Genomic DNA, 14,796 nt, shown 5'->3' with positions numbered 1-14,796 from the left:
CACACCTGGACATTGTGGTCTTTTTTTTTTTGTTTTTTTTTGTGGTACGCGGGCCTCTCACTGCCGTGGCCTCTCCCGTTGCGGAGCGCAGGCTCCGGACGCGCAGGCTCAGTGACCATGGCTCACGGGCCCAGCCGCTCCGCGGCATGTGGGATCTTCCCGGACCGGGGCACGAACCCGCGTCCCCTGCATCGGCAGGCGGATTCTCAACCACTGCGCCACCAGGGAAGCCCGACATTGTGGTCTTGAAGGCCTTTATACATTGTTTCGTCTAAGGCATGTTTGCTGTTCTTGTTCTAGGATTGAAGTGTTTTATAAATATTATTAGTCTCGTCCAGCTAGAGAAACTAGGTATCTCCTTTTCAAAAATCCCACTCAGAAGACAGTAAAGGAATAAAAATTAAATCTCCAAAGACAAAGAACGGCAGTGGAGACTTAGCGGAGGAGAGCGCTGAAGCAGATGTAGTGGTAATTAGCGGGGTGAGAGATACTTCAACCTGAGGCGCTTGCAGTATACAAATGAGGTGATTTTCCTGCGGAGCTGCTGAGCAGCTCAGAAGTGGGAAGGCATCAGTTACTGTGGAAGTCAGGGCGAGGGGCCAACGACTCTAGAATTATTCAGGTGCCTTGAGAACTGGAGCAGTTAGACCTCCAGCGTCTCCTCTGTGCCCTGGATATCTGGACACCCACCTGGCCCTGCCCCCTCCCCACCCCAGCAGCAGACTGGAGTTCTCTTCTCTGGGGAAACTGAACTGGAATGGTGTTGGAAGCGGGTGTGGGTGACTGAAAACAGGGACTGAATTTGAGTTGCGACCTCCCTGCCCCTCCCCTGCCCTGTCCCATAGACCAGCAGCCAGCCCCACCGCAGCCTCAGTAGTGGATTGGAGGATTCTTTTCTTGGGAAATCAAACAGCTCTAGAGAAGAATGCTCCCAGACACTGAAATGTGCAGGTCCCTCGGAAAGCTTGGCACTCTTTGCCCCACATATCTTGAAGCTTACCAGCTAATAACTCCTTTCCATATATACAGAGCCTCCAATCTGCTTTTACTGCTTCCCTCTTAAATAGGATCAGGCAGCCAAAGATCCAAGTCATATTAGGAAGCTTTCAACATGAAAGACAGGGACCCCAACAAACCAGAAAAGAGAAACCTTGCGGAAGATGGAGATGTTGCGGACAGCAGAGAAGTTGCATTTTTCTGAAAAAAAAGTTATAGTATAATATCCTCAGAGAGAGAAGCTGTTTTCATGTCCAAAATAGAACCTAAAAAGAAAAACAATTAGAAGAATAAAGGAAAAGTGGAAATTAAAAATTAAATACATCTTCAAATTTTTAAAATTCAAGTCTCTCTCAAAAATTAGAACAAAAATGATGGAGTTGAGGAGTAGATGAGAAAAGAAATATGAAAAATTGAAATTCAGTCTAGAAGACTGAACATTACTAATATGTTAGATGTAAACACCAAGAACAAAATAAAATGGTTTTCTAAACATTGTCACAGAAATAATACAAGGACATTTCATAGAACTAAAGGGAATTTCCAAATTGAAGGAATATATTAAGTGCTCATGTTTTATAAAAGTGGCCAATTTAATAAAGTCCTCCCTGGGGAATGTCATTGTGAAATTTCAGAACACCAAGGACAAGGAAAAGGTCCTAAAAACTTTCAGAGAAAAATAAACAGGGCGTACACAGAGGACAGGATATCATAATAGCACCAGAATTCTTTTTTTTTGCGGTACACGGGCCTCTCACCGTTGTGGCCTCTCCCGCCGCGAAGCACAGGCTCCGGACGCGCAGGCTCATCGGCCATGGCTCACGGGCCCAGCCGCTCCGCGGCATGTGAGATCTTCCCGGACCGGGGCACGAACCCGTGTCCCCTGCATCGGCAGGCGGACTCTCAACCACTGTGCCACCAGGGAAGCCCATTAGCACCGGAATTCTTAATAGAATTCCTGGAAGTGAGAAGATAACAGAGTAATACTTTAAATTCTGAGGGAAAGTTACTTCTAACCTGGATTCTAAGTACAGATAGACTATCATTCAAAAGTAAGCGTAGAATGAAGACATTTTTCCAAAAAAAAGGACTCAAAAAGTTTCTCCCTCGGACCTTTTCTTTAAAAGTTACTGGACCCGTGCTCCCTCAGACCAATTGGGTAAATTAAGAAAGAGGAACACACCAAACTTGGGAAACAATATAGCATAAAGGGAAGAGAGCAACCAGACCCTAATACAGGGCTGGAGGGTGGAAGTTTGCAAGGGAGGTCACCACGGGAAAAGACCACCAGATTACCTGATATTTTGATCATCTGGAAATTAATACTGGTAAGCATCTAACAGATGTCATATAGCTGATGAAGAGATTTAAGGGTAGGTATATAGAAAACAAGACAAGCTAAAAATAGCACTTACTGCCTCTAGAAAAGTTAAAGTTATGGAAGAGAGGAAAGATGGTCAGAGTCTACAATCTAGCGCTTCGGTGAACAGTATTTATATAATATTTATATTATATTTATATAATCACAATAATGTAAACACAGCTGGCTCTTGATTTTATTCTTGGGAAACTAGCAGAATGAGGAATACATACGTATGTGTGTGTCATCTACCATAGGTAAAAATGATAAAGTGCAGCTGGGCATATCACTCAGCAACATGGAGGTAAGTACTAGAAGAAACAGCTGCAATTTGCAGTTGGTTTCCTCTGAGGCATGTGATCAGGATTGGGGATGGGAAGCTGGAGAGTACAGGTTTTCATCTTATCTTGTTTTATTCTGATTAAAAGTTAAATTATTTAAAAATGTTAGTATAACGCTGATACAAGTGAAAGGAGACATTATGAAATCAATTATGAAATCAATCATTGGAATCGGTGAGATGATGAATATTGCAGATGACTGTATCTCTCCGAGTTGTTCCTGTCTGTAAATTGGGAGGTGATGATGTCTAACATGATTTACACTTAAAAGAATAATCACCAAGCAAACTGATAGCACCAAGCTAGTAGTAGGAGATGAATGTATCCAGGAAGGCCCAAGACAAATTAGAAAGACAAAATAAGTGAGGATGTGCTATAACTGAACTAAATAATCGGTAAGGGCATATTAATGGATGTATTTTGAATGCCATCCCTTAAAACAGAAACTACATCCAGCACCCATTAAACATGGACAAAAATTATCTGTATATTTGCCCACAAAAGAAACCTCAATACATTGAAAAAGAAAGAAATAGTAGTGACTTCATTTCTTTCTTTTTTTTTTTTTCTTTCCTGGTACGCGGGCCTCTCACTGTTGTGGCCTCTCCCGTTGCGGAGCACAGGCTCCGGACGCGCAGGCTCAGCGGCCATGGCTCACGGGCGCAGCCACTCCGTGGCATGTGGGATCTTCCCGGACCAGGGCACGAACCCGTGTCCCCTGCATCGGCAGGCGGACTCTCAACCACTGCGCCACCAGGGAAGCCCGTGACTTCATTTCTTTCTGTCTCTCTTTTTTTTTTGGCCGCACCATGCAGCTTGTGTGATCTTAGTTCCCTGACCAGGGATTGAACCCGTGCCCTCAGCAGTGAAAAAGCAGAGTCCTAACCACTGGACCGCCAGGGAATTCCTGTGACTTCATTTTCTGAATGAAAGTGAATTTCATTTCTGACCTTAATACAATGCAAATAGAAATTAACAACATACAGAAATAAAGACCCTCCAAGCCAAAACAGCATAGCAAACATACCGGCTATGCAAAACCTTTTCAAAAACAACTCTTGAGTCAATGAAATTAAAACCACAAATTGAAACTATCTAGAAAATAATAATAGAAACATTTCTGTGGTGGAAACTACTGGCTGCCTTTCCAATGTCCATTCTCCTCTCTTTTTACCAACAGAATATTGATTTTGAGAGTGTCAATGACCAGCTCAAAAAAACCCGTATTTCCCAACCCTTTCTTGTAGGTGGGATGGCCATAAGATTAAGTTCTCACCAATAAGATGCAAGGGAGTATTGGTGGGTGGGGCTTCCAAGAAAGCTCCTTAAAAAGAAGGTTGTCCCATATGGTACATGTGATGCTGGATCAGCTAACTTGTAATCATAAGGTGTCTAATACATGCTAAAAGTAGATGAGTAGAAAGATAAAAGAGGTGTGCCTCAAAAATATCCTGGCATCCATTCCAGTTCTGGACTTCCTATCTCTGGGGGAAAAATATCCTAACTCTTAAATTGCTATTTTGGGTCTGTTAGGAACCAACACAATTCCTAACTGACAGTCACATATCACAATTTATGGACTGTAATAAAAGAATGAAAATAAACAAATGAAGCATGCAAGAAATTGGAAACATGACATGGATGGACCTACAGACTGTCATACCGAGTGAAGTAAGTCAGAAAGAGAAAAACAGATATTGTATATTAATGCATATATGTGGAATCTAGAAAAAGGTATGGCTGAACCGGTTTGCAAGGCAGAAATAGAGACACAGATGTAGAGAAAAAAACGTATGGACACCAAGGGGGAAAGTGTCTGTGGGAGGTGGTGGGATGAACTGGGAGATTGGGATTGACGTATATACACTAATATATATAAAATAGATAACTAATAAGAAACTGCTGTATAAAATTTTTTTTTAATTCAAAAAGAAATTGGAAACAGAATAAAGGGAAGCAGAAGGAAATAATAATGATCAAACTAGACCTCAACAAATTAGAAAAATTTTTTAAATGGTAAATCTAAGAGCTAGGTCTTTAGGGGAACAACAATTTTAAAAAATATGTAGACATATTTTACCTGCATAATCAAGAAATAGGTGAAGAAAGCACAGATAAAACTAGATAATGAGAAATAGAAATAGAGGAGATGAAATGATTTATACGTTGCAAAATTCTGTGCAAATAAATTTGAAAATGTGGATCAAATAGATGATTTTCTTGGAAAATATGCTACCAGATTGACTCCAGAATAGAAAGGAAACTCAAGAAGTCTGCCAAGAGTGAAAGAAATGAGACAGCTGTTTTCTGTGACCAGTTGTTTCTGTTCTTCCTGCATCTCTGTGGCTATTGGAGTTTTTCAGAGTGACAGAAGTGAATTTCTGGTGAGAGAACCTCAGAGTGTTGGGGTGGCCTGGACAGCCTGCTTGGTGATATGTATGCAATCTCTGACAGGGTGGCCACACACCAGAATGGGTGAAGGCAGTGATTCTTGGTATTAGGACCCATCACAAAATAAACAGCCCCGAGTCTTCAGGTTTTTCATAAAATTTTTCAGGTCCTTGTGTTACTTGAACTGTTTTTTTTTTTTATGATTTTTTTTTCAATTAAAAAAGTTATTTATTTTTGGCTGTGTTGAGTCTTAGTTGCAGCACGGCTTTCTCTAGTTGTGGTGAGCGTGGGCTACTGTTTGTTGCGGTGCACGTGCTTCTCACTGCGGTGGCTTCTCTTGTTGCGGAGCATGGGCTCTAGGCGCGCGGGCTTCGGTAGTTGTGGCGGGTGGGCTCAGTAGTTGTGGCTCACGGGCTCTAGAGCACAGGCTCAGTAGTTGTGGTGCACGGGCTTAGTTGCTCCACGGCATGTGGGATCTTCCCTGACCAGGGATCGAACCCGTGTCCCCTGCATTGGCAGGTGGATTCTCTTTTTTTTTTTTTTTTTTGGCGGTACGCGGGCCTCTCACTGTGTGGCCTCTCCCGTTGTGGAGCACAGGCTCCGGACGCGCAGGCTCAGCGGCCGTGGCTCACGGGCCTAGCCGCTCCGCGGCATGTGGGATCTTCCTGGACCGGGTCACGAACCCGTGTCCCCTGCATCGGCAGGTGGACTCTCAACCACTGCGCCACCAGGGAAGCCCATTTGAAATGTTTTTTTCTTTTTTTTTCTCGGAACGTGGACCTCTCACTGTTGTGGCCTCTCCCGTTGCGGAGCACAGGCTCCGGACGCGCAGGCCCAGCGGCCATGGCTCACGGGCCCAGCTGCTCCGCGGCATGTGGGATCTTCCCGGACCGGGGCACAAACCCATGTGCCCTGCAGAGGCAGGCGGACTCTCAACCACTGCGCCACCAGGGAAGCCCCAGGTGGATTCTTAACCACTGCGCCACCAGGGAAGTCCCAACTTGAACTTTTGGTTAAAAAAAAAAAAAATGAAAAAATAGAACTACCATATGACCCAGCAATCCCAGTACTGGGCATATACCCTGAGAAAACCATAATTCAAAAAGAGTCATGTACCAAAATGTTCATTGCAGCTCTATTTACGGTAGCCAGGACATGGAAGCAACCTAAGTGTCCATCAACAGATGAATGGATAAAGAAGATGTGGCACATATATACAATGGAATATTACTCAGCCATGAAAAGAAATGAAACTGAGTTATTTGTAATGAGGTGGATAGACCTGGAGTCTGTCATACAGAGTGAAGTAAGTCAGAAGGAGAAAAACAAATACCGTATGCTAACACATATATATGGACTCTAAGAAAAAAAAATGTCATGAAGAGATTAGTGGTAGGACGGGAATAAAACACAGACCTACTAGAGCATGGACTTGAGGATATGGGGAGGGGCAAGGGTAGGCTGTGACGAAGTGAGAGAGTGGCAGGGACATATATACGCTACCAAATATAAATTAGATAGCTAGTGGGAAGCTGCCGCATAGCACAGGGGGATCACCTCTGTGCTTTGTGGCCACCTAGAGGGGTGGGATAGGGAGGGTGGGAGAGAGGGTGACGCAGGAGGGAGGAGATATGGGAACATACGTATATGTATAACTGATTCACTTTGTTTTAAAGCAAAAACTAACACTATTGTAAAACAGTTATACTCCAATAAAGATGTTAAAAAAAATTGAAAATTATTTTTAATCACTCACTCTCATTGTCAGTCTCACAAACAACTGCTTCCTTAAAGTAGAAATGTTTTAAACACTGTAGCCAAATAAATAATGATAAAGATTTCAAAGCAGGGTTGTGCATAAAGAAGAGTGAAAGGGTTTTGACAGTAAAATTAATAGTTTAGAAAAAAAGAAAAATGGTGAGCATCAGAACACCTTAGCTCTTAATTATTTTCTTGGAAAAGTACCTTGTTCTCAAATGCTGGTAAACTGGAGCATCCTATTGGTTAAAAGTAAACAGCATAAAGTGTGAGGAAATGAACTAAGGAAAAAACAAGGCAACCAGCACAGCCCGTCAGCTAGAAACAGAATAATTAAGCTCTACCAAAGGCATCAGGGCATTTGGCCTGTCATCTACCCTAAGGCCTGGGTTCAAGCTCAGTGTTGACAAACACCACGGTCACATGGGCCCACAGGCATCCAGAAAGCCCTGTTTGGATGAGTATTTGGTTCTGAAGTGTCCTTGCTCTTTAAAGTGTTTGGTTTTCCCTGAACTTTGAAGTCTTCCCTCATAATCTTCATTTAAACAGATGTAATTTTAACTTAATGTCCTCTTTTTACCCCATTTTCCCCTGGTAGTGAACAACAGTGAACCATGGAGCTGTATTTCGGTGAATATCAACATGTGCAGCAGGAATACGGTGTCCATCTGAGACTCGCAAGTGATGAAACCAAAAAATCAAGGAATTCCCAGCACGCTAAGGCAGGCTCCTATGGTGTCAGTATTCGGGTCCAGGGGATTGATGGCCACCCCTACATAGTCCTCAATAACACAGAGCGGTGTCTGGCAGGCACGTCTTTTTCTGAAAACGGGCCATCATTTCCGTCTCCAGTGACAAGTAACCTGCCTCTCCATTCCAGCAATGGATCTGTGCTCGAGGAGAACAGTGCAGAAGAACTGCAGCTGCCCGAAAACCCATATGCCCCACCCGGCCCAGTAAGAAACCTGAAACAGCCCTCTCTCTTTGATGGCAAGAATGGAGTTCTAGATCACAAAGGGGAAGCGATGAAGCCATCCCCCGTGCTGAACTTTCAGAGGCATCCAGAGCTTTTACAGCCCTATGATCCTGAAAAGAATGAGTTGAACTTAAAAAATCACCAGCCTCCTGAGAGTAACTGGCTAAAAGCTTTCGCAGAAGAAGGGACCACCAATAAGAAGGCTTGGACTTGCTCGTCCAAACCTAGCCATTCCCAGCCGACCAGACCTCCCTCGGAAGACCCGGCCAGATCCAGCGTGACGGCCATTCGACTGTGCAGCTCCGTGGTCATTGATGACCCCAAGAAGCAGACCTCGGTGTGCGTGAATGTTCAGAGCTGCAGCAAGGAGGGGCTGGCAGAGGAGGCCCTTGTCGCTAGCGGGAAGCCCCAACCCACCCACAGCGCGCACACCCACCCGGAAGCCAAGAAAACCAGGCCCGACGTGCTTCCGTTCCGGCGCCAGGACTCAGCCGGGCCCGTGCTGGACGGAGCCCGGTCCCGGAGATCCTCCTCATCGTCCACAACTCCCACTTCGGCCAACTCTTTGTACAGATTTTTACTCGATGACCAAGAATGTGCCATCCATGCCGACAATGTGAATCGTCATGAAAACAGAAGGTATATCCCCTTCTTGCCCGGAACTGGACGGGATATTGATACGGGGTCGATTCCTGGCGTGGATCAGTTAATTGAAAAATTTGACCAAAAACCTGGGCTGCAGAGAAGAGGCAGGTCTGGGAAGCGAAACAGGATCAACCCAGAAGACAGGAAAAGGTCCCGAAGCGTGGATAGTGCATTTCCTTTCGGTCTCCAAGGGAACTCGGAGTACCTGACCGAATTCAGCAGGAACCTGGGCAAGTCCAGCGAACACCTGCTGCGGCCCTCACAGGTGTGCCCGCAGAGAGCACAGGCGCAGGAGCACCGGGGGAGGCAGGGCGGAGGGCGCGCCTTCGCCAGGCTGCAGGGAGCCCAGCCCAGGCCGCTTCTGCGGAACAAAGATGGGAAAGTTCCAGAAAACAAAGGTGGTCAGGAAAGTCCGACTGGGCGCACATCCTCCCTCCCAGCACAGACGAAGAAGGGGGAGGAAATCAAAACAGCCACCGCTACGTTGATGTTACAGAATCGGGCGCTAGCAACTTCCCCGGACTCAGGTACCAAGAGGATTTCTGTGAAGACATTTACTTCCACCTCAAATACTCAGGTAATACTGGTGGGAGTCTTTTTGGTCCTTCTAAGTGGTCTATCAATACATCCTGGCTGTAGGAATACATATCTTCCATCCTGAGTCAGTAATTGCACCATCTTGAATCAGTAATAGTTTTTAGAGTTTTCCGCCTAGCAGTAGATTATGACCTACTGCTAATCGCTTGGTTTTCTAAGTAAATTCAAGTACCACTAGATTCCTGTTGTGTTCTTGTTTGTAAAGTAACTTGTCAAACACTATAGAGAGCCTCGATTTTTCTTTTCGTGTATGTGTAAAATCTGAAAGTATGCAGAATTTGTTTCCAAAACAAGAGGCTCTGTACTTGGGTTTATTTAGATGTATTAATTTTCCTCATGACATTGAGTGACTGGATTAATTTCTGTCCTGAGAAATTAGGTTAATCATAATTTAGGTTTATCCTGAAGTGATGGAATTTATTTTTGTGGTCCAGTTAGTGTTTTGGTAGTAACAGTAAAAAATAATGAAAATGATAAAAATGATACTAAGGTTGGTAAGTGCCAGGCACTCTTTGTTATGTATTATAGGATCGCACCAACCCTATGAATGTAGGTACTATTAACTTCTGTTTACAGGCGAGAAAATTGAGGTGAGGAAAAGTTAAGTAACTTGCCCAAGGTTACAGAGCTACTAAGTGGTGGAACGAGTTGTAATGAGCATCCTTACCTGAGGAATCCTTTCTAGGAAGCAGGAAAGTGTTTGGAAGCTTCTGCTGTGGGGTTTTGCCTTCTTCTTGGAAGCAGCATCCTGTGATCTAATAACAAACATTGTGTTCCAGGCCACACCGGATCTGTTAAAAGGCCAGCAAGAACTCACTCAGCAAACCAATGAGGAGACAGCCAAGCAGATACTTTACAATTACCTCAAAGAAGGGTTAGTGATTTTCCTTCAAGGAGCAAAGTATTGTCCTTCCTGGTGGGCCTCTTAATTTTCTTTTCTGAGACCTTGTGTTTTACCCTCCCTTCCTGCCCTGTGTGAGCCATTTCAGGGTGCAGACTCCATGGCTGGAGTTGTCATAACAGCATTTAAGTCTTGGGTGGAGGAGGGTGAAGAGCAGGGGAAGGAAGTGTGGGGAAGAACATCCTACTTTAAAAGTTAAAAATGAATATGTTTTAAAAATGATTCTTTACTGTTTCAGAAACAAATTCAAAGATAGGAAGAATGTTTACCATTCAGTTTTGAACTGAGTCTGTCGTCGCCTTGAGTTTGTCTGTATACACACAGTGGTAATCAATCACCCCTTATTAGAAGTTACAAATAAAAACACCTCCTCCCCTCCCCAGAGTTGACATGGGCCGGGAGCCCCTGCTTCCATTATTTTTAAAGCATGTATGAGTCATATAAAAGCAGTGCTTTCCACTTACTTATCTGGGAGGATGAGTTTGAATAATCTGGTTTTCAGTCCTTACTTAGATACCAACTGAGCTGGAATTCTAGGCCAGGAATTTGAAGTTTCTGTTTCAGTTCTCTCATCAGATATGATTAAAAAGAAGAAAAGCTTTATAGTCTGACATGACTGAAAGTCACTTGGCAAATACTCATTGGTATCAGAACACTTCATAGTTTTATATTGTGCCTTACAATTTTCTGTCAGTAATATAGAGCTGACAGAATCATTCAAAATATAAGATAGGGGCTCTTTTGAAAAAAAAAAAAGTAAAGAGATTCTTTTAGCTAAGAACTAATTATTAGTGTCTTTCTGTAAAGGGTTTTACCATGAGAAGATTAAGGTAGGAGAATTCCTAACATTTAAAATTCTTTCTCTACATTCTTTTATTTTTTTGGCCCATGATTTATTGAGAGACTGGTGAGACAGACTTTAGTGGGAGGCACCTTTTTAAGGAAACTTACTTAAACATTTTTTTCCCTGGGCTTCCCTGGTGGCGCCAGTGGTTAAGAATCCGCCTGCCAATGCAGGGGACACGGGTTCGAGTCCTGGTCCGGGAAGATCCCACATGCTGTGGAGCAACTCAGCCCGTGCACCACAACTACTGAGCCCATGTGCCACAAGTACTGAAACCTGTGCGCCTAAGAGCCCATGCTCTGCAACAAGAGAAGCCACTGCAATGAGAAGCCGGTGCTCCACAACGAAGAGGAGCCCCCGCTCACTGCAGCTAGAGAAAGCCCACGCACAGCAACAAAGACCCAACGCAGCCAAAAATAAATAAATAAAATAAATAAATTTTAAAAGAAAGAAAGAAAGAAAATAACTGGAGAGATCCCCCCCCACTATTAAAAAAAATTTTTTTTTTCCTAAGTGCCAGGTATGTGTGATAGAAGGTGTGGGTAGTCCTTAATAGAACTCTATCTTACCATTACCTATGAGAGTCTAGGCAAAGGGCAGCTGTGTTGACAACCTTGGCTTGGGGGATTTATTTTTTTAAACAAAGGCTAAAACAAGTTAAGGTCACGGTGGATCATTCCTAGCGTGACACACATACAGGAGAGATTCCTTGTTGGAGTGAATGTATGTCATTTGAATCAGGCAAGCAACAAATTACTAAATTTTTATTGGATGTTATCTCTAAGCTTATTTAGAATGTGCTTGTGTCTCTTTCACATGTTTGGAAATGGGAACCCCTCTCCTAAATCGGGTGGTAACATTGAACAATTTGTCTGGAGAAAAATACACCGTCTATCCTGCTCTCCTCACACTGGTTGTGTCTGCAGCCTTAATTAATTCACGCCTCTTGTGATTTATCTTCTTAAAGGGCTTGCTGTTTGTGTGTTATGGCACATAAAATAGTCTGAGGCCAATGGTTTTGCCCTCATTGTTTTTTTTTTTTCCAGAAGCACCGATAATGATGATGCTACTAAGAGGAAGGTCAACCTGGTCTTTGAGAAAATCCAGACTTTGAAGTCTCGAGCAGCAGGGAGCACACAAGGAAATAATCAAGTAAGGCGAAGCTTTGTGTTTTGTAGAGGGCATTTAATGTGGAACCTGGCAAACAAATTGCTTTCTTCAGTCTGTACTTTCGGTCACAGTAGTTAGTGGGAAGTTTCCTGAGTAGTAAGCAGTACCAAAGATGGAACAGCATGTTTTAAATATTGCTAATTTGCACCCTGCCTTTTTTCTAGAAAGGTTTTAAGAAATTTTATTTTTAAAAAAATCTATACAATATAACAGGATGAAACAATAGGTGGTAAAATTTAGAAAGGGAAAAGAATAGGAAGGATGAAATGAAGCATGGGATGGAGAACCGTAGTGTTATTGTAGGCATGTTTGAAAAGTAAGTATGAATGGGCTTGGACCCAAGTTCTCAAACTTCAGAGAATAAGAAATAAGAGAATCAAACTAGAGAATGTGGAAGAGAGACTGGTGGGCTGACCGGCATGGGCCGAAGGGAGAGGAAGGAGTAGAGTGGGGCTAAATTCTTTTTTAAAAAACTGCCTGTTTAATTTATTGTACTGAATTTTAGTTGGGACTTGGAGATGTTTTGTTAAAGGAGGACTCATCCCCTATTAGATGAACATGTACTATATGCTAGTCATACCTTGTGCCATGAAAGGAAGCAGCATTTAAGAGGAACGACTAAAATCTTGTCCCTCAATTCTGTGCCACCTTGAATGCCGCATTTCTTGCTTGGGCATCTTTCCTTTTCTGGGGGGATTTCTGCACTGGAAGGAAAGAAGATACCCAGAGGCAGGTAACAGGGAGTTGGTCTATTGCTGCTTTTTTAACTTTGGAAACATATGAATAAAGGATATTTATAGGCATCAACTACCCTTTTTTTTCTACTGTTCTGTATTCCCCTTGTGCTCAAGTTAACCCATGACTGCTGCTCTGGCATCAAATAAAACCATTTTTCAATTTATCTGTAGAAATAATATTTAAAATATATAAACATATTTTATTATGTATCTTTATATAGATGTATTTTATTATTATTATTATGTATTGATATTATATGTATAAATATATAAAATATTTTTATAGATACACACACACACAGAGTTCCAACTGGGGAACCTTTCAATTATACCCCTTGCTTATAGGCAGATTTCAGGAACTCTGCACAGTGTTTTTAATTGAGTTAGGATTTTTTTTGCTAAATCTCTTAAATCCAACTCATCACCATTACTGTTGCTTTGCATTAACCTGCATATTCTCCTGGAGAATGCATCCTTTGGTCTTGATGTTAAGATTGTCATTGTGGTTCCAGACTAGGGTATCCAGCCTAAACTGGGGAAGTTGGGGTAGCCCTTCTGGAGTCGATAACACTCATGATGTCTCAGAAGATCATAGAATTCTCCCAGAGAGGGGAGGCAGGGCATTCTAAGTAGAGGGAACAGAACGAAAAACATAAAATATAAAGAGGTGTGTGCTTGCCATGTTTAGGGGACTAGAGGTGATTTAGTGTAGCTGGAGAAGAGAGCTAGGATATGGGGACCAGGCACCACGTAGGCAGGATCTTGTAGATCATGTCAATTTTCATTTCAGGCCAAAGGTGATAGGCTTCCACGGATGGATTTTAAACAGCAATGAGTAGTGTCGTATTTATAAAAATCCATTTCTTTGTAGTTTTTGGAGAGAGGTAAGTTTAGAGGACGGGAGACCAGTTAAGCAGCTGCTGCTTCTTAATCAAGCCAGAGATAATGAGACGATGAACTTAGGCTCTTAGACTTCTGGCTCTGATCACAGTGCCGTGACTGCTTAATTGCCCACATTTTTCTACTCCCCTTCTCTCTCACTTTATGCATCTGATTATTTGCTGGCAAAGGTTTGGGAGTTTTATATTTTGGTGTCAGTTAAGTGATTTCGTGCAAGAGAACCCTCTCCCTTAATGGGCTAAGACCATATTGGAAAGCCACGAAGCAGGCAGTTTTTGCTTGGGAAAGAACAATCTACAGTTTCCCTCCTTGGGTTAGCTTTACATTTCTAAGATAGATTGTTCTCATTTTGCCTAAGAAAATTGGAAGTGCTGTGTTTCTGTTGACTGTTGGTTTCTGGTCTGCTTCATAGGAGTAGATGAGGAAGTACCTCATTCTAAGTTCATGCATGACTCACACCTGGATTCAGGTGCATGAGAGCCAAGACACTGCCTTTTCTGGTTTTGATTTCTGCTTTTACCTTTTCCCCTCACTTTTAGTTGTAGTTTTCTAACCATTTTGCTGTAGGATTTTAGTCAGATCCTTTTGAGAGTGTCATCCTATTGTTAATGTTCATGCAAGAAAAAAATAAAGCATCTTGAACATTTAACTTAGGATATTTTTGCAATTAATCGTAGGCTTCTAATTCTTCATCTGAAGTCAAAGATCTCTTGGAACAGAAAAACAAGTTGACCACAGAAGTGGCTGAACTTCAGAGACAGCTTCAAGTAGAAGTCAAGGTATCTGATTTTTCTTTATGTTATTTTATTCTGTTCCGTCTTGATTGATAAAGAATATTTTAAGTACCTTGGGTTGCCCAAGTGAAGTGAAAACAAATTTTTTTCCCAAAAGAAACATTCTTCCCATCGCTGAGCAAATTCCTGTATATTTAGTTCCTGCTGCCCAAAGAACTTTTTTTTTAAGTAACCAAAGCACATAGAAAATGTTGGCTTTGACAGAGTAATAGAAACGCTGTTGGATTCAGACAGGCAAATTGGAAACTAAATGTATATAAAACATCTGGACTAAGTAATATAAAGAGCAGCATGTGATTTAGCTGTGTTTGTGTTTCTCTTTTAGAAGAATTACAATTCATTAAGTGTTTAGTGTTCTTTCTAGTTGTGGACTCCCATGCCTTTAT

At 42.5% G+C, this 14,796-nt stretch overlaps 1 protein-coding gene across 2 annotated transcripts in view; it reads left to right on the top strand.

The window, feature by feature from the left end:
* Window positions 1–14,796, top strand: part of CGNL1 (cingulin like 1) — a 157,981-nt gene that overhangs the window by 50,085 nt on the left and 93,100 nt on the right. For both annotated transcript variants that reach the window (XM_067029776.1, XM_067029777.1), the window contains exons 2-5: window positions 7,445–9,044; window positions 9,844–9,938; window positions 11,856–11,961; window positions 14,294–14,395. In XM_067029776.1, the coding sequence (XP_066885877.1) occupies window positions 7,461–9,044; window positions 9,844–9,938; window positions 11,856–11,961; window positions 14,294–14,395 (1,887 nt within the window). In that variant the 5' untranslated portion in view covers window positions 7,445–7,460. The remainder of the gene's footprint in view (window positions 1–7,444; window positions 9,045–9,843; window positions 9,939–11,855; window positions 11,962–14,293; window positions 14,396–14,796) is intronic.

This window comes from Kogia breviceps, chromosome 3 (assembly GCF_026419965.1).
Source record: "Kogia breviceps isolate mKogBre1 chromosome 3, mKogBre1 haplotype 1, whole genome shotgun sequence".
NCBI lineage: Eukaryota > Metazoa > Chordata > Mammalia > Artiodactyla > Physeteridae > Kogia > Kogia breviceps.
The sequence above is the reverse complement of the archived record's forward strand: the minus strand, read 5'-3'. Positions and strand labels throughout refer to the sequence as shown.